This window comes from Mus musculus, chromosome X, assembly GCF_000001635.26.
Source record: "Mus musculus strain C57BL/6J chromosome X, GRCm38.p6 C57BL/6J".
Lineage (NCBI taxonomy): Eukaryota > Metazoa > Chordata > Mammalia > Rodentia > Muridae > Mus > Mus musculus.
The window spans coordinates 55223876-55247640 of NC_000086.7; the positions used below are offsets into that span (position 1 = coordinate 55223876).

At 37.6% G+C, this 23765-nt stretch overlaps 1 protein-coding gene across 1 annotated transcript; it reads left to right on the forward strand.

Annotated features, from left to right (window-relative positions):
* Positions 1–3000: 3000 nt before the first annotated feature.
* On the forward strand, positions 3001–19861 carry Slxl1 (Slx-like 1). Its single transcript, NM_029181.1, has 6 exons — positions 3001–3094; positions 4594–4728; positions 10582–10707; positions 11018–11081; positions 16595–16694; positions 19638–19861. Exons 2-6 carry the CDS (start codon positions 4620–4622, stop codon positions 19704–19706), a joined length of 468 nt encoding a protein of 155 aa, NP_083457.1. The 5' UTR covers positions 3001–3094; positions 4594–4619; the 3' UTR covers positions 19707–19861.
* The last annotated feature ends 3904 nt before the right edge of the window (positions 19862–23765 follow it).

Genomic DNA, 23765 nt, shown 5'->3' on the forward strand with positions numbered 1-23765 from the left:
ATAAACAAAAATCTCAAGAAGATGGACTCCAGAAATTCAAATAACCCATTAAAAATGTGGTACAGAGCAACACCTCTCCTGGGCATATATCCAGAAGATGCCCCAACAGGTAAGAAGGACACATGCTCCACTATGTTCATAGCAGCCTTATTTATAATAGCCAGAAGCTGGAAAGAACCTAGATGCCCCTCAACAGAGGAATGGATACAGAAAATGTGGTACATCTACACAATGGAGTACTACTCAGCTATTAAAAAGAATGAATTTATGAAATTCCTAGCCAAATGGATGGACCTGGAGGGCATCATCCTGAGTGAGGTAACACATTCACAAAGAAACTCACACAATATGTATTCACTGATAAGTGGATATTAGCCCCAAACCTAGGATACCCAAGATATAAGATATAATTTGCTAAACACATGAAACTCAAGAAGAATGAAGACTGAAGTGTGGACACTATGCCCCTCCTTAGATTTGGGAACAAAACACCCATGGAAGGAGTTACAGAGACAAAGTTTGGAGCTGAGATGAAAGGATGGACCATGTAGAGACTGCCATATCCAGGGATCCACCCCATAATCAGCATCCAAACGCTGACACCATTGCATACACTAGCAAGATTTTATTGAAAGGACCCAGATGTAGCTGTCTCTTGTGAGACTATGCCGGGGCCTAGCAAACACAGAAGTGGATGCTCACAGTCAGCTAATGGATGGATCATAGGGCTCCCAATGGAGGAGCTAGAGAAAGTAGCCAAGGAGCTAAAGGGATCTGCAACCCTATAGGTGGAACAACATTATGAACTAACCAGTACCCCGGAGCTCTTGACTCTAGCTGCATATATATCAAAAGATGGCCTAGTTGGCCATCACTGGGAAGAGAGGCCCATTGGACTTGCAAACTTTATATGCCCCAGTACAGGGGAACACCAGGGCCAAAAAGGGGGAGTGGGTGGGCAGGGGAGTGGGGGTGGGTGGATATGGGGGACTTTTGGTATAGCATTGGAAATGTAAATGAGTTAAATACCTAATAAAAAATGGAAAAAAAAAACCTTAAAAAAAATGTGGTACAGAACTAAAAAAGGATTCTCGACTGAGGAATACCAAAGGGCTGAAAAGCACTTGAAAAAATGTTCAACATCCTTCACCATGCACTAGTATTTTCATGGCAGCCTTATTTATAATGGCCAGAATCTGGAAAGAACCCAGATGCCCCTCAACAGAGGACTGGATATAGAAAATGTGGTACATTTGAACAATGGAGTACTAATCAGCTATTAAAACAATGGATTTATGAAGTTCTTAGGCAAATAGATGTATCTGGAAAATTTCACCCTGAGAGAGATAATCCAATCACAAAGAAGTCACTTGAAATGAACTCACTGGTAAGTGGACATTAACCCAGAAATTTAGAATACCCAAGATACAATTTGCAAAACACAAGAAAATCAAGAAGGAAAATCAATATGTGGATACTTCATGCGTCCTTAGAATAGGGAACAAAATACCCATGGAAAGAGTTACAGAGATAAAGTTGGGAAATAAGGTGAAAGGATGGACCATCCAGAGACTACACCACCGAGGTATTCATCCCATAATTCGCCACCAAATGCAGACACTACTGACCATGCCAGCAGGATTTTGCTGAAAGGACCCTTATATAGCTGTCTCATGTGAGGAAATTCCAGTGCCTGTCAAATAAAAAGTGGATGCTCACAGTCAGCTATTGCATGGAACACAGGGCCCCCAATGGAGGAGCTAGAGAAAGCATCCAAGGAGCAGAAGGGGTCTGCAACCCTATAGGTGGAACAACAATATGAACTAATCAGTACCATCAGAGCTTGTGTCTCTAGTTTTTTATGTAGCAGAAGATGGCCCAATCGGCCAACTATGGGAAGAGAGGCTCCTATGTTTGCAAACTTTATTTGCTGCAGTACAGGGAAATGCCAGGGACAAAAAGTGGGAGTGGATGGGTAGGGGAGCAGGACAGGATTAGGGGGAAGGTATAGGGGACTTTCAGGATCGCATTTGAAATGCAAATGAAGAAAATATCTAGTAGAAAATTCTGAAAAAAATAAACAAAGAACAAAGAAACAAAATGAAAAGGAATACCCCTCACAAGAAAACTGGACAAGTTATGACATAGGACAAAAGGGGTAAAAGAGAAATATGCAAATTAAAAAATATATCATTATGTGTGTTTGTTTGTGTATGTGTGTGTGTTTGTGTGTGTGTGTGTGTGTGTGTGTGTGTATGTGTGTTGGGTTAACATAAATTTAAACACACCACATGTATGTCCTGTACCTGAAGAGGCCAGAGGAGTGCAAATAAGTGCAAAAAACAGTGGTTGGAAAAATGACTCAGCTGTTAAAAGCACCTGTTCTATGCAGGTGACCAGGCACAAAGCATCCACATAGTGGCTCACAATTTATGCACAGCTAAAGTTTCAGAAAATCAGTGCACACTTCCAGCCTCTGTAGGCAACAGAGTAATAAGTGAGAGAGAGGGCCTGCAGGGCCTAGCACACTCTTGTAATCAAGCTCAGTACCAGGAAGGTGGAGACAGGATGGTATCAGAATTATAGGGGATCTGGATGCTCCATTCTGATCGCTTAGGACAGAATATCCACGTGTGGTGTGCTTATGTACATGCCGAAAAAGTCCACACACATTAAATGTTATGAACATAAATAAATAGAAAACAAAATTGCATACAAGAGCCTCTACAGTTGAAATAAAGTAGTGCCATTTGCAGTGTTTCATATGTTTCACATGTATTCAAGTTTGTTCAAGTTTTTCAAGTCTGTAAGGGCTTATACATGTAGAAATTGTCTTAAAGCCAGTAGTAACTCATTCCCACCTCCTGAAAACTCCCTTAGAAGTGATGGTTGCTGGTACTCCATGTACGCATGTGCAGGGTATATTCAGCCAATCAGCGCAGTCCCTGGGTGAGACCTATTTTCTCCAGCTGGCATCACAAAGGGTCCTCAGAATCCTCTGTCCGGGCATCGTTGCTGACAACGGTTTTTTTACCATTGAGGAGCTGAGCGTGGAAGGGTGCAGTTGTGAAGGTGTTCACCTCTGAGATAACCTGTAAGTGATAATCGGCTCTGGTCAGGGTTGTTGGACAGTTAATCAAGGTGTGACAGGGCATCTCAGGCCCAGGAGGCCACTCTGTGGGGAAAAGCCTCCTCATCGCCATTTCTATGGCTTCTGAGGGTAAAATGAAGGTGGACTACTGTATTCATGGCAGAGGATTGAACAGCCCAGGGCCTTAGAGAATTGTGAACCCTAGGAGGACACAATCTTGGGTCCCCGGGATAGGATCAGAGAGCTGGCTGCAGGACTGGCGGTCAAGGGAGCAGGGAGCCATTGGGTGAGGAGCCTTGGCACTTGTCCTGTGTGCTGTCCTAGAACCGTTAGAAACACACTGAGGATTCCTCCCTCTTCGTTGTTTTCTCTATGGTGTGTTCCTTTGGTACAGACTGTATGGAAATTGCAGACAGGGAAGTGGCATAGGAAGAATGAAAGTAAAGAAGAAGAGGAGACATTGAAAGAGTTCAATAAGTAATCTGGGATGGATTCAGACCAAAGATTCTCCTATTTCAATCGCCCATGTATTGGGATTAAAGACTTGGACCACCAAGTTCAGCTTTTTCTCTCAATTTTAGTTCCGTAGGATGGGATCTTCCTTTGTAGCTGAGGCTGGCCTGGCTTGGGCTGGCTTTGAACTTGCAATCTATAGATGTTTGAAATCCTGGGCTTCCCCCAATCCCAAATTTCTCCAATATAAGAATTTTCTGTGTGGGTGGCAGTGGTGAGTGTTTGTTGTAGACTGAGAATTGGGGTTTCTTGACATGGATATATAATTACCATGTTCATTATCTTTCTGCATAGTACTGTGATTTTACTTTAATACTGAGATACACTGAGAAACAGAATTGGTGATGTATTGTTTAAAAAGAATCTTTGGGGGATAGTATCAAAATTCAGATGCCTCAAAGGTTACATGCAAACACGTTTTGCTCATTGTTTTGGTGGGAAGGGGAGGACTCACATATTAAAGGCTAGCCTGTTTTTGCCTTTTTAAAACTGAGAAATGGCAGATTGTTAACTTTGGTTCTAAAGGAGGTTTTTAAATAACTAAGTTAAGTAAGTTAAAGAAGATTTTAAAACAAATTTGCGAGGGAGAAGGACATGATAAATGGGATACATGGAGGAAACCGAAAGGGGAAGCACACACACACACACACACACACACACACACACACACACATATATATATATATAAATATACATTCATACATATAAATATATATATACATATATACACACACACACATATATATATATGTCACCATATTGAATATATATACGTATATATATGTCACCATATGGAATATGTATACAAAATGCTCTGATAAAGACAAATTATTAAAAATATAACTGTTATAAAACAAAAGAAACAATCTTTCATTGAGCTAAGATAATTATTTGACCTTTTGACATGTTTAACTATTAAAATGATACCTTTGGATTCAGATAACTAATTTTTTTCTTTTTTTCCTTTTTATTTTATTTTTTTAACTAAGAAGACATCTGAGTGCTTAAAAGAAAAATGGCTCTTAAGAAACTGTGGGCGATACCAAAGGACGGTTACTTATTACTTCTTGACTATGATGATGAAGACGATGACATAAATTTTTTGGAGGACGCTCATTCTGAAGGTCTAGTATATCCAGTGTTGGGTATTGTGTCCTGCAGATATTTAGACTTTAAGTTAGTCACCTGAAATTGAAGAATTCTTTGCTAAGAGTTTTCATATACTTCCTTTCTAATTTTACCTATATCTATATATTCCTATACCTGAGTTTTAGCAGCACATATACTTACTCTTAGCGCTGTAGTCACAATATGTTTAGAAACAATAACTAGCTATGATTTTACCCCAGGAAAAGACCTGATGTTTTTCCTATATGTTAGCAGAAAGGGTGTTTATTTTATAAAACCTGCAAATAAATTATTTCATTCCTTTTTTTCTATCATATATTTTCTTTATTTACATTTCAAATATTATTCCCTTTTCTATTTTCCCTTTGAAAATCCCCTCTCCTCTCCCCTCTCCCCCTGCTCTCCGCCATACCCACTCACACTTCCTGGCCTAGGCATTCCCTAATTCTGGGGCATAGGACATTTACAGGACCAAGGGTCTCTTTTCCCATTGATAACTGACTAGGCCATCCTCTCCTACATAGGCAAGTGGTATGGTAAGTCCCACCATCTGTTTTATTTGATTGGAGATATATTCCCATGGAACTCTGGGGGTACTGGTCAGTTCATATTGTTGTTCCTCCTATGGGGCTGCAAATCCCTCATGTTCCTTGGGTACTTTCTCTAGGTCCATCATTGGGGACACTGTGCTCAGTCCAATGGATGTCTGTGATCATCCACTTCTGTATTTGTCAGGCACTGGCAGAGCCTCTCAGGAGACAGCTATATCAGTCTCCTGTCCACACGCTCTTGTTGGCATCTTCAATAGTGTCTGGCTTTGGTGTTGGTTTATGGGATTGATCCCCTAGTGAGCCAGTCTCTGGATTCCTTCAGTCTCAGCTCAAATCTTTGTCTCTGTAACTCCTGCCATTGGTATTTTCCCCATTTTAAGAAGGAAAAATATATCCATACTTTGGTCTTCTTTCTTCTTGAGTTTCATGGGTTTTGAAGATTGTATCTTGGTTATTCTGAGCTTCTGGGATAATATCCACATAGCAGTGAGTGCATATCATGTGTGTTCTTTTGTGATTGGGTTATCTCACTTAGGAAGATATCATCCAGATGCATTCATTTGTCTAAGAATTTCATGAATTCATTATTTTTAATGGCTATGCAGTAATTCATTATGTAAATGTACCATATTTTCTGTATCCCTTCCTCTGAAGAGGGACATCTGGGTTCTTTTCAGCTACTTGCTATTATAAATAAGGCTGCTATGAACATACTGAAGCATGGGTCATTATAACAAGTTGGAATATCTTCTGGAAATATGCCCAGGAGGAATATTGCTGAATCTTCCAGTAGAACTCTGTCAAATTTTCTGAGGAAACACCAGACTGCTTTCCAGAGTGGTTGTAACAGCTTGCAATCCCACCAGCAATGGAAGAGTGTTCTTCTTTCACCACATTATCACCAGCATGTGCTGTCATCTGAGCTTTAGATCTTAGCCATTCTGACTCGTGTGATGTGGAATCTCACGGTTATTTTGACTTACACTTCCCTGATAATTAAGGATGTTGAACATTTTTAGGTGTTTCTCAGCCATTCAGAATTCCTTACTTGAGGATTCTTTGCTTAGTTCTGTCCCAAATTTTTAATAGGGTTATTTGATTTTCAGGAGTCCAGCTTCTTGATATATATATATTGGATATTAGTCCCCTATCTGATTTAGTATTGGTAAAGATTTTTTCCCATCTCTTGGTTGCTGTTTTGTCCTATTGTCAGTGTCCTTTGTCTTACAGAAGCTTTGCAATTTTATAAGGTCAAATTTGTCTAATCTTAATCTTATAACACAATCTATTGCTGTTCTGCTCAGGAATTTCCCCCCTGTGCCCATATCTTCGAAGCTCTTCCCCACTTACTCCTCTATAAGTTTCAGTGTCTCTGGTTTTATGTGGAGTTCCTTGATCCACTTGGATTTGACCTTAGTACAAAGAGATAGAAATGGATCAATTCACATTATTCTACATGATAACCATTAGTTGTGCCAGCACCATTTGTTGAAAATGATGTTTTTTTTTTCCACTGGATGGTTTTAGCTCCCTTGTCAAAGTCAAGTGACCATAGGTGTGTGGGTTCATTTCTGTGTCTTTGATTCTATTCCATTGGTCGACTTGTCTGTTGCCATACAAGTACCATCCAGTTTTTATCACAATTGTTCTGTAGTACAACTTTAGGTCAGGCATGATGATTCCACCAGAGGTTCTTTTACTGTTGAGAATAGTTTTTGTTGTCCTAGGTGGTTTTTTTTTTTTAATCCAGATGAGTTTGCAAATATCTCTTTCTAACTCAGTTAAGAATTATGTTAGAATTATGTAAGAATTATGTTAGAATTTTGATGGGGATTGCATTGAATCTATAGATTGCTTTCCACAAGATAGCCATTTTTACTACATCAATCCTGCCAATTCCTGAGCATGGGAGATCTTTCCATCTTCTGAGGTCTTTGATTTCTTTCTTCAGAGACTTACAGTTTTTTTCATACAGATCTTTCACTTCCTCACTTAGAGTCACATCAAAGTTTTTTATATTATTTGTGACTATTGTGAACGGTGTTGTTTCCCTAATTTCTTTTTCATCTTCTTTATCCTTTGAGTGTAGAAAGGCCACTGATAAGTTTGAGTTAACTTTATATTCAGCTACTGCACTGAAGTTGTTTATCAGATTTAGGATTTCTCTGGTGTAATTTTTATGGTCTCTGATACATGCTATCATATCTTCTGGATATACGATATTTTGACTTCTTCCTTTCCAATTTGAATCCCCTTGATCTCCTTTTTGTTTTCGAATTTCTCTGGCTAGGACTTCAAGTACTATAGTGGATAAGTAGGCAGAAAGGGGGCAGCCTTGTTTAGTCCCTGATTTTTGTGGGATTGCTTCAAGTTTCTAACCATTTATTTTGATGTAGGCTACAGGTTTGTTCTCTATTGCTTTTATTATGTTTAGTTATGGGCCTTGACTTCCTGATCTTTCCTGGACTTCTATTATGACTGGGTGATGTATTTTGTCAAATGCTTTCTCATCATCTAATGAGATGATCATGATTTTTTTTCTTGGAGTTTGTTTCTATTTTGGATAAAGTTGATGGATTTCCATATATTAAGCCACCCCTGCATCACAGGGATGAAGTGTACTTGATTATGATGGATGATCATTTTGATATATTCTTTGATTCGGTTTACAAAGCTTTTATTGAGTATTTTTGCATCAATATTCAGTCACTTACAATCACTTTAAAAATTCAGGCTGCAGCCCAGTGCTGAGTAGGTAGAAACAGCTAGCTGGCTAGCCAGGCTAGATACATTGGTGAGCTGCAGATTCAGAGAGACTCTGTCTCAAGATTTAAGTTGGGTCAGGCAGTGGTGGCACATGCATTTAATCCCAGCATTTGGGAGGCAGAAGCAGGGGGGCAGGGGGATTTCTGAGTTTGAGGCCACTCTGGTCTACAGGGTGAGTTCCAGGACAACCAGGGCTACACAGTGAAACCCTGTCTCAAAAAAACAAATATATATATATATATATATATATAATGTGTGTGTGTGTGTGTGTGTGTGTGTGTGTATGTAAGTTGGAATATGATTGAGAATACAGAGGATGTCCATTTCTAGACTCCATATGCAAACATATACTAAAATGTATACACATCATTTTTGCTCAATCTCTTTTTATGATTTACACAATCCATTAAAATTATGGTGTTTTTTTTTCTTCTTTTTATGGAAATAGACAATATTAGGAAAGTGTCATGTTTTTATAATGTCCACTGTATAGTAAAAATAAACACCTATCAAGAGAAATGATCCAGCATACCCTAAAACATGCACAAGACAGGGATGGAAAGATGGCTTAGAAATTAAGAGCACTTGTTGCTCTTGGAGAGAACAAAGGTTTAGTTCCTAGGACCCACATAATGGCGCACAGCCATTTGTAATTCTAGAACCAGGGGATTTGGCATCTTGTTCTAGTTTCTATGAGCACAAAACATGCATGTTGAACAAATACAAACATGCACAATCACGTTAGTTTAATAATAAAACAAATCAGAATTGCACACAACAGCCCCTTCGACTGAAACAAAGTAGGAGAGTCTTCTTTGGGGTTCATTTTATTTTATCTTTCAAGTTAGTATTGCAACCTTTGAAAAAGGAAGGCTTCTGGGTAGCAGTGGCAGCTAAAATACTAGCTCTTTTTTGCTAGTTCAATGACAGATGTCTGATAGAGCCTATATCACATTGAGTACGCATGTGCAATCACAGCCAATCAGCAAGGGTCATGTCTGAGATTGTTTTCCCACTGTCCAAACCCTGTTACCAGTATGCTTTGTGGTGGCTACCAAGACTAGTTCTTGAGGAAGCATGGTAGGGAGAAGTCTCTGTGGAGGTTGTCAGTGACCTGTTGAAAGTTGGTTAATTATGGTTCAGCTGTGGGTCAAGGTGGGGTGAAGGTGTTGGGGCAGAGGTGTTACTTCAGGAGTAAGGAGAGGAGGTGAGCCTTACTGGACCCTGGATTATACCACTTCTGGGTTCACAATCGACTTTACCCACCTAGACCTCTGTGGAGAAAAACAGAGAAATTCGCTAAGGGCAGGAGTTTAAACAGACAGCACCTAGCAGAAAGCAGGAAGTCCAGGGATTTGGAGACCCTGAAAGTCTTTTTGGGGCCTGGGGATGTGAGGTGTGAGTAAACTGGAGGTCGATTAGTGGTGGAAACAGACTAGAACATTTTCTGTGTTGTTGCTGCTGCTGCCTGCCAGGAATTCATGAAAAACAAACTGAAGACCAGTCTTCATTGTCCTCTACCTGGTATTGAAAGTCCAGATTGCCGACATTTGTATATATAGGCCGCAAACTGCCTCCAAAACCAGAGGCTCCTCTCAGCCTGAGAAGTTCTGGGTCTTCAGACATAATTCAGGCCAGGCTGTGTTTATTTATGCATTGTTTTGGTTTAGGGAAGTAAACTCTAACTTTGTATCTCAGGAGTGTCAGAAACCTCATGTGCAGCTTGGACTTGCCTTGAAACTGAAGTCCTCAGCCTTACAAATGTACTGGGGCCTGAGGGAACATGCCTGCTTTATTTTTTTTTAATTTTATTTTCATTGTTGAAGATTGAAACCAGAGTTTCTTGCTGTAGCAGTAAAATATATGTCCAGCCAGGCAGAACTTTATAATTTACATTTGCTTTAGATTTGTATTGCAATGAAAAAGATTGAGGAACTTGCTTGTGATAATAAGAACTATGATTTTATTTGGAGATTGAAATGCAGACAAAGTTGCTTAATTTTATCAAAAACCTGCAGGAATCGGACCAAAATGCAGATCCTCCTATGATTAGATATAAACCAAATTGAAGTCACAGTTAAAGCCACCATAGCGTTTTTGTGTGTGTGTGTGAGAAAGAGAGAGAGAGAGAGAGAGAGAGAGAGAGAGAGAGAGAGAGAGAGAGAGAGAGAGAGAGTTTTTAAACTGAAAAATAACAACCTCTTAGTCCTTTATAGTAAGGAAGCCCAAGATACTTTATTCAACTTAAATAATTCTTTGTAAAAATTTGTATATATTAAAGACAAGGTTAATAATGGCTATTTTTGAAGGCAACTATTGTGTTCCATATTCAAATACTAAAGTCTTTTGGATTAAATAAGAGGGTAATAGAAATATGGTTTTATCTTTAAACCCTTCATGCAATTATGAAGTACTGTTTTTATAAAAATCATTCCTTAATGTTATTTTATATTTCAATTTTATTAGTTTAAATATTTTTTTGGATTCAAATGGCTTGAGAAAATTTATTTATTCATTTTTATTTTAATTCAGAAAACGTAAGTTTCTCAGAGGAATGGCAGCGTTTTGCAAGTTCTGTAGAGACACCAATAGAAAACAGGAATTTGTTAAGTGGTGAACAGCAAGATGGGAATGCTTCAAAATTGGATCTTATGGAAGGTACCAGATATTTAATGTTGTGCATTGATGTTACACTTCCTTTTTTTCTCAGTTATTCTAATTAGGCTTGTAAAGGAGATCGAAAATCTCATATTGTATCTCTTGTCTTTAAACACAACATGTAAATAAAGAACTTAAAACATATTTTAGACGACAATTAGACATTACTTCATTTTGTTTAAGTTCTAGACAAATAATAGATCTGTTTGAAACCTAATGTTGGCACTATGCCTGAATGATCACAAAGTATTTCATTAAAATTTGCAAAATAAAATAATTGTTTTAATATCATGTTTTATTATCAACCCAGAACAGAATCCAGTAACTCATGATGATGAGAATGAAATTCCTGAAGAAATCGTTGGAGATACACGGTAATATGTTCAAACTTATTATTTCCTTCTTAGTGTAAGTACTTCCAGAAAATTTTAATTGATTGTATAGCAAGTAATCTGTATTAATAATTGGAATGTGATGTATATTACAAACAATGTTTCCGTAAGATTAATCTGTAATTTGAGTGGTTTTCTTGGAGGGTATAGTGCTGTGGGTCAAATTCTCATCATCCTGCTTGTAGGACAAAAGCTGAGCCATCAAACTGTATCCCCATCATCCTTAATTTTTAGAACTTGAATTACTTCACAGATATCCAGTACAAAATATTCTGGGAAAATTTGAAGGAACATTTTAGATATATAATTTGTTTGAAACTATATAGTATTAACATAATTTACATATTAGGAAATATTAGTTAATATACTATATTATATCTTAATGAGTTATTCCTATTTTTGTAATAATTTTTATTTTAATTCATTTTTATTTTTATTAGATATTATCTTTATTTGCTTTTCAAGTAATAGCCCTTTCTTGGTTTCACCCCAGAAACTCCCTATTCCATTACACCTCTCTGTGCTTCTATGAGGGTTTTTCCCACCCACCCACTCCCACCTCCCCACACTTGTATTTGCCTACACTGGGACATCGAACCTTCACAGGACCAAGGACCTCTCCTCCCACTGATGTCTGACTAGGCCATCCTCTGCTATATATGCAGCTGGAGCCATGGGACCCCATATTTGGTTGGTGGCTTAGTCCCTGGGTGCTCTGGGGGTGGTCTGGTTCTTTCATATTGTAGTTCTTCCTATAAGATTGCAAACCCCTTCAGCTCCTTCAGTCCTTCCTCTAACTGTTCCACTGGGGACCCTATGATTGGTCTGATGGTTGGCTATGAGCATCAGCCTCTTTTCTCTGAAAGAGCCTCTCAGGAGACAACATTATTAGGCTCCTGTCAGCAAGTACTTGTTGGCATCCACAATCGTGACTGGGTTTGTGTTCTGTCTGTGTATGGAATGAATCTACATGTTAGGCAGATTCTAGATGGTCATTCCTTCAGTCTCTGCTCTGTATTTTGTCTCCATATTTTTTCCCAGGTTTATATAGTTCCCCATTCTAAGAAGGACTGAAACACCCACACTTTATTTTTCTTTCTTCCTGAGCTTCATGTTCTGTTAATTACATTTTGGGTATTCTGAGCATTTAGGCTAATATCCACTTATCAGTGAGTGCATGCCATGTTTGTCCTTTTGGGATTGGGTTACTTCACACAGGATGATATATTTTAGATCCATCCATTTGCCTGTGAATTTCATGAAGTCATTGTCTCTGTACCATTACCATACATTTTTCTCACTATTTCTCTATAATACAGCTTGAGGTCAGGGATGGTTCCGCCTGAACTTCTTTTATTGTTGAGAATATTTTTTTATATCCTGGAATTTTGTTATTCCAAATGATTTTTCAAATTCCTCTTTATATCTCAATGAAGAATTTAGATTCAATTTTGATGGAGATTGCATTGAATCTATAGATTGCTTTTGGCAAGATGGCCATTTTTACTGAATTAATTGTGCCAACCTATGATCATGGGAGATCTTTCCATCTTCTGAGATTTTCAATTTCTATTTTCAGAGACATGAAGTTCTTGTCATACAGATCTTTCGCTTGCTTGGTTCGAGTCACACCAAGGTTTTATAGTTTGTGACTATTGTGAAGGGTGTTGTTTCCATAAATTCTTTTTCAGCCTGTTTATCCTTTGATTAGAGGAAAGCTACTGATTGGTTTGAGTTAATTTTATATCTAGCCACTTTGCTGAATTTCTTACTGCTTTTAACAGTCTATCTTTCTTTATTGCATTTGTTGTTCTGATTATTATGTTTGGGGAATGATTTCTTTTCTGGTCCAGTTTATTTGGACTTCTAATATGTTCATGTGCATCACTTTCTTTAGATTTGGGAAGTTTTCTTCTATAATTTTGTTGAAGATATTTGCTGGCCCTTTGACTTGTGAATCTTCTCTCTCGTCTATACCTATTTTCCTTAGGATTTGTCTTCTCATTTTGTCCTGGATTTCCTTGATGTTTTGGGTTAGGAGATGTTTGCATTTTCCATTTTCTTAGACTGTTGTGCCAATGTTTTCTATGGTATCTTCTGTACCTGAGATTCTCTATTCTATCTCTTGTATTCTGTTCGAGATGCTTGCATCTATTTCTCCTAAGTTTTTTTTTTTCTTTCTTTCTCCAGTTTCATGTCTTTGTGATTTTTTATTACCTCTATTTCCATTTTTAGATACTAAATGGATTTTGTTCTATTCCTTCACTGTTTTATAGTGTTTTCCTTCATTCTTTAAGGGAATTTTGTGTTTACTCTTTAAGGGCTTCTAGCTGTTTACCTGTGTTCCCTGTATTTCTTTAAGTAAACTATTTTTGTTCTTAAAGAACTCTATCATCATCTTGAGATGTGATTTTGAATCTGAATCTTTCTTTTCCAATATGTTGGGCTATCCAGGACCTGCTGCTGTGGCCAAACTGTGTTCTGATCATGCCAACTAGTCTTGGTTTCTATTGCTTATATTCTTGTGCTTACCTCTCACCATCTCATTTTCTTTGGTACTACTTTCCCTTGCAGTCTCTGACTGGAGCTTCTCCCTCCTGTAACCCTGGTTGTGACGGAACTCATCAGAGTCCAGCTGTCTCTGGGATCCAGGGATCCTGGGATCCTGATATGCTGGGTATGTCTAAGCTCGTGGAAGTCAAGCTGCCTCTTGGATCCTCAAACCCTGGTATAACCAATCTCCTGAGATCCTGTGTCAGAGCTCCGGGGAGTGAAGATTTTTCTTGGTGTTGCAAGATTTGGTGGGGTGCCAAGTCACTAGTTTTTCTCTGGACACAGATGCAAGCTGCAAGGAACCCATGCCTCTGTCTGGGAGGGTGTTTTTCTTTCCCTGGTTTATGTGGGGGGTGTCAGATACACAGGGTGTTGGGCAAGATGTTGTGCCCTCAGCTGTGATCTTCTGTCAGAACTGGAGTGTCCCTTGGTTTGTCTGATCTCCGTGGAGTCATGCTTCTTTTGTGATCCTGTGATCTTGGGCATTTCAGATACCCGAGAGTTGAGCTCCTTCTGGGTGTTTTAAGAGTGGGTACAAAGGCAGTACCCCAGGTCTGATCCAGCTATAGTTTCAGACCAATAGGGAACCATGCCACTGCCAAGGCAAGAATGCCTGTGTCCCTGGATCCTTTGGGACTGAGTTACTCCAGATGTTGGGGATGCATCTGGCAAGGTAGGAGTTCCTGTGTCCCTGGATCCTTGGGGACTCAGTTACTTCTGATGTTAAAGCCATTCTTGTGATCTTGGGAGTACTAGAGCACCTGGGAGTTGAGTTTCCTGTTGGTATTGTGAGACTAGGTGCAGAGTCAGCACACAAAGTCTACCCATGACACAGACTCTTGCAAATATTTTTGATTTAGCCCCATGGACTTATTTTTTTCTATGGTATAGAGGTGAAAATGGTGCTTTTTGAAGAGGTGTGACATTAATGAAACTTCATTTTTATTTTATTTTTTTGCATGTTTGTGTCTGTGGTACATGTATACATATGTGTAGGGCAGAGGAGATTGTTGGCTGTTGCTCTTTTACTTTCTACCTTATTCCCTTAAGACATGTTCTGTCACTGAACATGCAGCTAGACAAGCAGCCAGCAAGCCCTAGGAATTCTCACTCTGCCTACCACAGTGCTGCTATTGTAAAAGCAACCATTAATGGTGGCTTTTGTAGATGGGTAGTAGATTCAAACTTGCGAACCTCCTCCTTTCAGAGTAAACCCTCTTAACTTCTGTGGCATCTTTGTAACTGCTTTACAGGGATTTTTAGGGGAACAAAAATGATGTAAACATTTTTATTGTTCCATGTATTCAAAGCTAAGTGATATGTATACAAATTCTATACATGCAACAGTTTTTATGTGACCCAGTATTAATTTTATATTAAGTCATTTTCTTTTCTAGGACTCCTCTGTGCTTCTGTCTTTATATGGCACAGTGCAAAAAAAAATTCTTTAATGAAACCCTTATTCCTTTTCTTAAAATTTCATTTTATGGGTATGTTTGTTTTCCTTGCATGTGTGTATGCTCACAGCTTGTATGTCTGGTAACTGAGGAGACCAGATGAAGGCATTGAATCCCCTGGAACTGGAGTTATAGGTTGTGAGCAAACTTAGAGGTGCTGGGAATCTAATCTCAGATCTATGGAAGGGAACCAGTGCTCTTAACTGATGAATCATCTCTCCAATCCCCTCACTGCTTTTTTGTTTTTGTTTTTGTTTTTTTGTCTTGTTTTTGTTTTTTTTTAAAGAATTACATAACTGAAAGTAAAGACAACTTTACTAACCAGTGAGAGATTGATACTCAGATCTCAAATAATCTGTTTTAAATTATATATTTTTGAATGTTACATGAGCTTTCTTAGAAGACAATAATTTGTCTTTGAGATATGGTCTCACCATGTAGTTCAAGCTGGCCTGAATTTTGCCATGTAACCTACCTTGTCCTATACACTGGACATATCCTGCTTAAGATTCCTAAACTAGGATCATAGACCCAAAACTTCCTCCATGACTTAGGAAACAATGTTCTTAATACCTAATTTTTAGACTTATTTATGTGTATTAGTGTTTTGCTTGCAGGCATATATGTGCAGCACATATATGCCTGTTTCCCATAGATATCAGATGATTATTTCAGTTACCTTGGACCTGGAGTCACATAAAGAGAACACACATGGAAACTTATATCAAAGATTCTTTCAAAGGAAGCAACCAGAAGTTAGGACAACTTTGGCAAATGAACAAAAGGGAGAGGTAGAGATGTTAGTTTTGTAGGGTCACACTTGTATAGTTTTAAAAATTATATGTGGCTGAAGTTTAAAAAAAAGTCATGTCTGAGCCTTTAGTAAAAATGTGTGACTTTGATTTTGTCTAAGCATTTAACCTTATAACTTCATGCCTTGAAGGAAACTAAATCTAACTCTTAGAAGTCTGTGAAAATTATTATTTTCTACTTTAAGTAGCTGTTAATGAGATTTTAAATTTTGATTAACAATCATTGTGGAAACAAAGAAATCTTGCACAAAATCTTAGAAATGTAATTTCTGGTTTATTATGTTTAACAATATGGAAAAGGATCAATTACATATGCAGACAATTGGTATATTTTAATTGACTTATGTTTTGCACAAATTCTTAACTGAATCAATATAGGAAAATAAATTAGACCTTATATTTGGTAGAAAATAATGAAAAAATACTTTGAAATACAGTCAATTTTCTAAAATAAGATATATATGTATTAGAACGTATTTAATTTTGAAAAGCTAGAACATAAAATAAGACTTCTCTGATAATCTTTTAGGGAAAATTCTATGCTGATTTCCCATTAGATAACTTTATACTGCTTTTTTTCTTTTTTACTATGAAATGGTCAATTTAATTTGTTTTAAATGTTCTTTTTCATATTGGTTTGAAATATGATTGATATCATTACTTTGCTTTACAGGGAGATGATCAACAACAAGTCGTGTGAGCAGTATAAAACTACATTTCAGAAGTTTGATATGGATGTCCAGAATTTCAATGAACAGCAAGAAAAATCAGTGGTTTGTATCATAACTACCTTTATAATTAACCTAGTATAACTATGTATCATGTAGGAATAGAGAAACTAGCCTTGTGTTGGGCACACAAAACATAATCAAGTTTCATTATCTATCTTTGGCTCTGTTCTAGTCCTACTGAGTTGTAAACCAGAGAGATATGGTCACATACTATATAAATGAAAACCACTAGGCACTTTATGGTAGACCAGATCTTAAATTTTCAAGAGGCAGACATTTGCTGAAGGATGAAGAGAGGATTACCAGTTTCTACAAAAGGAAGCAAAATATGTCAGCCTCAGGTACAGTCGAAAAGAGAGAGAAAGCTTTCTTACTGGTGTCATCTGGACTCTGTTATTAATATTAGAAAACCAAATCAAACTGGAAAATCAGTTCTCACAATCCTAAACTTAGTACAAATTTACTAACAACAGTGGATGGAAACAACCTTTCTCAACAGCCCTGGCAGAATATTCCTGTGAAAGAATATCACTAACTATTTTAAATCATCTCTCGATTAATGTACCAATTACTGTAGTCATCACATGGTTTCCAAGTAAGATCTGAGATGATGACCATAGTAACTAAATTTTATTTGATTGGTTAATAGTTTGGGAAGTATTCAATTTGAAATGAACAGGAGATCCATTCCTACCTGAAAAGCCATTTTCAAAAAAAAAAAAAAAAGCCAAAATTAAAGTTCATTGGGTGGTGAGTATTTCATAACCACCAAACTCAGATTTCGTTCAGAGATAAGAAGATTCCCAGAGCTTCGTAGCCACCAGATGTAGCCGACCTTATGAGTCAGTTCAGAAAAGAGATAGGGACTAAAGATAGAAAATAAATAAATACTCCAATTGAAGGCAATTTTTAAACCTTGAACTCTGGATAAAATTTCAGGGGGTGTGCTCATCTGTGTAAATGAGGAGTCTAAAGACAGACCCCCAGAGTATTTCAATACTTGTAATTCTGCATGGGGCGGAGGTGAGAGGGAACTAGTAAAGGAACATAATAATTGGTAGAAAGAAAACTATAATGAGTGAAAGAAAACTTTTAAGGAAGAAAAGATCAGTAACTGTGTCATATGCTACTAATAGGCAAAATAAGATAAATTTGCAGGGCTGGAAGATGGTTTAGTAGGTAATCTTTTTCACTGTAGGCATGGAGACCCGAGCTTATATTCCCTGCATAGGCATGAACACACAAACCACCGACACTATCAGCAACAACAACAAATTAGCAAAACTAAAAACAAACTACCACAAAAATGAAAGTTCATTGGGTGGTGAGTATTTCATAACCACCAACTCAGATTTCGTTCAGAGATAAGAAGATTCCCAGAGTTTCGTAGCCACCAGGTGTAGCCTAATGGATGAGCTCTAGGTTCAATGAGACACTTTCTCCCAACAGTGGGGTTCAACCAAAGAAGACACCCAATTTTAATCCGTTGTCTCATTATATCTAAATGTGCAGGTTTTTTAAGATAAACTTCACAAAGTGGAGGTCATTGTACTTAATCAGGATGATTTGAGTGGAAATGTGAGGTACAAAGCTGATCACAGTGAATAAAGAAAAAAAAAAGGAATGTAGTAGCCCAGGGAGAAAAAGAGTAAGGGCTTGTCTTAAGTTTTTAAAAAATGCAAATTACCATGGTTGTGTGATAAGATAAAGAGTACAAAGAGAAATTTGTATTAGTACTTCGCTGTATTACTGAGATTGGAACTTAGAGAAAACCAATCTACCACCAAACTTTGTCCACAGACATTTTTTAGGCTTTATTTTGAGGAAGGGTATCTTTAATTGATCAAGACTGTTCATGATCTTGTGATCATTCTAACTCAAACTTTATAAAAGTTAGTTGTATAGGCATTACACTGACAGCAAGCAAGAGTCATATATTTAAAATAACAGTTACAATTGATGAAATTCTTGAGAATAGTTGAGACAAGTGAAGACATTGGGCTTAGTAAAGAACAAGTATAAGGCATCCTTAAGAAAGGAAGAGAAAGTAGAAGACATGGCACATACAATTTAGGTGGAGGGTAAATACAGAGATGAGGTAGTGAACCACCTCCTGGGATTGCTTCTGCTATTAATTAAAAGGAGGTCATCTTATGGTAAAAGCATTAACATTACCTAGAGTTAAACTTCCCGGGCTAGGATTTTACCAAGTTCATGTTTACATCATGCATTCATATAAACATAACAACTTGGGAGGCAAAGGCCAATATGTGTAGCATGGCAAGCCCTTTTTATAAAAAAGAATGTTACCCCACAATTTGTAGTATAAATTCATTTAATGTTACTGTAAAAATATAAGTATATTTATTCATAATATTTGTTAAAGTGTTAAATCAGGTGGAAAACTATTCCTTTTAAGTTTCATATGGAATTATGTTTGCTCATGTAACATTTTAGTATTGGAGATACATTAAATGGCTGACTGTTAGTCTAGCGTTCATGCTGCATGGTAGTAACAACAAAATTAACAGAATTGTTATAGTAATGTTTTCTTTTTACATTTGGAGAACAATTATAAAAAAGAAGAACAAGCATTAAAACTGTCCAAATGTAGTCAGAGCCACTTCTTGGAAGCAATTAAAGACATGCATAAGAGGTACTTGAAGGTATTTTGCTCATGGTCCATAAAATGTCCTTAGGAAACTAAATATGTTTTGGGAATCATAAAGTTTAACTACTTACTATTTTCAATTGTTTCTGTCTGAATTGACTGATATTATCTGTAACATCCTTATGGCTTTCTAGGAATTATTCAAGACCTGAAATCATCAATTGGGAGTTTGACCTCAGATGTACCTTATAGTTTATTAACACTATAATTATCCTGCTTAACTAAACATAGCACGTCTAGATATCATTTACACAGAATCTTTCATATTTGTATCCTTGGGAGCTTGTTTAGTAACAAGTGCTTTTCTTTTTTAGGGTTTGATGAACTTGGAGACCAACAACTCCGATATGCTTTTTGATGTAGATGGTGAATTGAGAAAATGAATGTCTGTGTTTAAAAGAGACATCATGAAGCATACTCTGAAGTACTCATCTACATTCCCATCTTGAGAATAATGAAGCATGCAAATTTTTCACTTGATAGTACATTTCTAAGCAAATAAAAAATCCGCTAACTTTTTGTCTCTTATGAAACAGAGTTTGAAAGTCTCTTTAATCCTTGTATTTCTGATGATTCTAAGAAGGAAGTTAAACCCTACTGATGTGATTATAAAGATAAGTAGGTGGTATACATTTAGAGACATAATAGAACTCCATTATTTTTAAACATCTTTAATTGTTTTTTTCTTTAAGGTTAAGATATTTTTATATTAAATTCCAAACAAAATCCATATAAATGAGTGAGTGGCAAATAGTCCTTTTGTACGGAACTTCCACACACTAATGTAGTGAATTCTTTAAAATTTATTCTTTAATCTTTTTTTATAAGTTCAGACTTTATCCCCTCCCTTGTCCACCCTCTGACTGTTCCACATCCCATACCTCCCCCCCCACACACACCCATCTCCAAGAGGATGTCCCCACCATCCTACCCCACTCCACCAGACATCCCTTCTCCCTGTAGACTTAAGTCTCTTGAGGGTTAAATTCACCTTCTCCGACTGAGTCCAGACCCGGCAGACCTCTGCTGTATATGTGGTGGGGGGCTTCATATCATCTGGTATATGCTTCCTGGTTGGTGGTTCAGTGTCTGAGAGATCCTGGAAGGTCCAGGTTAGTCGAGACTGCTGGTCTTTCTACAGGTTCTCCCTCTTCCTCTGCTTCTTCCAGCTTTTCCCTAATTCAACCACAGGAGTTCCCAGATTCTGTCCATTGGTTGCATGTAAATTTCTGCATCTGACTCTTTCACCTGCTGGTTAGGTCTTTCAGAGGGCAGTCATGATTGTCTCATTTTTGTGAGCACAGCATAGCATCAGTAATAGTATCAGGCCTTGATGCCTCTCTTTGAGCTGGATCCCAGTTTGGGCCTGTCACTGGATCTCCTTTTCCTCAGGCTTCTCTCCATTTTTGTCCCTGCTGTTCTTTCAGACAGTAACAATTATGAGTCAGAGCTTTTGACTGTGGGATGACCACCCCAACTTTACACTTGATGTCTTGTCTCTCCACTAGAGGAGGACTCTATAAGTTCCCTCTCCTCACTGCAGGATATTTCATCTAAGGTCCCTCCCTTTGAATCCTGAAATTCTCTCACCTCCCAGGTCTCTGGTACATTCTAGAAGGTTTTCTCACCTCCTACCTAACAAAGTTTCCTGTTTCCATTCTTTTTGCTGGTCCTCAGTGCTTCAGTCCTGCTCCCCACCCCCACAATACCTGATCATGTTCCTTTCTTCCTGTCCTTGTCCCCTTTTCCATCCAAGTGCCTCCTTCCCCCTCCCTGTAGTGATTTTTGAACCTTAACATTTCTAATTATTTTTATTCATAAAGATAGTTGAAACATTTTTTGATTCATTATCTTATTAGTTCCCGAAGGTACAAGATACAAATATCGAAGGCACATTGGTTTGGTTTTACTTCATTTATTTGATTTTTGAGATAGGCACATAGTATGTTTTGTATGTCTAGGAAGGTCTAGAATGTTTAGGTTCAGCATTCCATGTAGGTGCTATACAGGTATGTGACAACATACCTGGCTTACATTGTTCTTAAGAAAATAGTCCCAAAAAATCTCCTATAAACAATATAAAATTAAAACTGTCAGCTCTGAGAGATGAAAATATTTCCTGTTCGAAACCCATCTCAGGGAAAAAGACAGACACTACCTCAGAGTGAAAGGCTGGAAAACAATTTTCCAAGCAAATGGACTGAAGAAACAAGCTGGAGTAGCCATTTTAATATCGGATAAAATCGACTTCCAACCCAAAGTTATCAAAAAAGACAAGGAGGGACACTTCATACTCATCAAAGGTAAAATCCTCCAAGAGGAACTCTCAATTCTGAATATCTACGCACCAAATGCAAGGGCAGCCACATTCATTAGAGACACTTTAGTAAAGCTCAAAGCATACATTGCACCTCACACAATAATAGTGGGAGACTTCAACACACCACTTTCTTCAAAGGACAGATCGTGGAAACAGAAACTAAACAGGGACACAGTGAAACTAACAGAAGTTATGAAACAAATGGACCTGACAGATATCTACAGAACATTTTATCCTAAAACAAAAGGATATACCTTCTTCTCAGCACCTCACGGGACCTTCTCCAAAATTGACCATATAATTGGTCACAAAACAGGCCTCAATAGATACAAAAATATTGAAATTGTCCCATGTATCCTATCAGACCACCATGGCCTAAGACTGATCTTCAATAACAACATAAATAATGGAAAACCAACATTCACGTGGAAACTGAATAACACTCTTCTCAATGATACCTTGGTCAAGGAAGGAATAAAGAAAGAAATTAAAGACTTTTTAGAGTTTAATGAAAATGAAGCCACAACGTACCCAAACCTATGGGACACAATGAAAGCATTTCTAAGAGGGAAACTCATAGCTCTGAGTGCCTCCAAGAAGAAACGGGAGACAGCACATACTAGCAGCTTGACAACACATCTAAAAGCCCTAGAAAAAAAGGAAGCAAATTCACCCAAGAGGAGTAGACGGCAGGAAATAATCAAACTCAGGGGTGAAATCAACCAAGTGGAAACAAGAAGAACTATTCAAAGAATTAACCAAACGAGGAGTTGGTTCTTTGAGAAAATCAACAAGATAGATAAACCCTTAGCTAGACTCACTAAAGGGCACAGGGACAAAATCCTAATTAACAAAATCAGAAATGAAAAGGGAGACATAACAACAGATCCTGAAGAAATCCAAAACACCATCAGATCCTTCTACAAAAGGCTATACTCAACAAAACTGGAAAACCTGGACGAAATGGACAAATTTCTGGACAGATACCAGGTACCAAAGTTGAATCAGGATCAAGTTGACCATCTAAACAGTCCCATATCACCTAAAGAAATAGAAGCAGTTATTAATAGTCTCCCAACCAAAAAAAGCCCAGGACCAGATGGGTTTAGTGCAGAGTTCTATCAGACCTTCAAAGAAGATCTAATTCCAATTCTGCACAAACTATTTCACAAAATAGAAGTAGAAGGTACTCTACCCAACTCATTTTATGAAGCCACTATTACTCTGATACCTAAACCACAGAAAGATCCAACAAAGATAGAGAACTTCAGACCAATTTCTCTTATGAATATCGATGCAAAAATCCTCAATAAAATTCTCGCTAACCGAATCCAAGAACACATTAAAGCAATCATCCATCCTGACCAAGTAGGTTTTATTCCAGGGATGCAGGGATGGTTTAATATACGAAAATCCATCAATGTAATCCATTATATAAACAAACTCAAAGACAAAAACCACATGATCATCTCGTTAGATGCAGAAAAAGCATTTGACAAGATCCAACACCCATTCATGATAAAAGTTTTGGAAAGATCAGGAATTCAAGGCCCATACCTAAACATGATAAAAGCAATCTACAGCAAACCAGTAGCCAACATCAAAGTAAATGGAGAGAAGCTGGAAGCAATCCCACTAAAATCAGGGACTAGAAAAGGCTGCCCACTTTCTCCCTACCTTTTCAACATAGTACTTGAAGTATTAGCCAGAGCAATTCGACAACAAAAGGAGATCAAGGGGATACAAATTGGAAAAGAGGAAGTCAAAATATCACTTTTTGCAGATGATATGATAGTATATATAAGTGACCCTAAAAATTCTACCAGAGAACTCCTAAACCTGATAAACAGCTTCGGTGAAGTAGCTGGATATAAAATAAACTCAAACAAGTCAATGGCCTTTCTCTATACAAAGAATAAACAGGCTGAGAAAGAAATTAGGGAAACAACACCCTTCTCAATAGTCACAAATAATATAAAATATCTTGGCATGACTCTAACTAAGGAAGTGAAAGATCTGTATGATAAAAACTTCAAATCTCTGAAGAAAGAAATTAAGGAAGATCTCAGAAGATGGAAAGATCTCCCATGCTCATGGATTGGCAGGATCAACATTGTAAAAA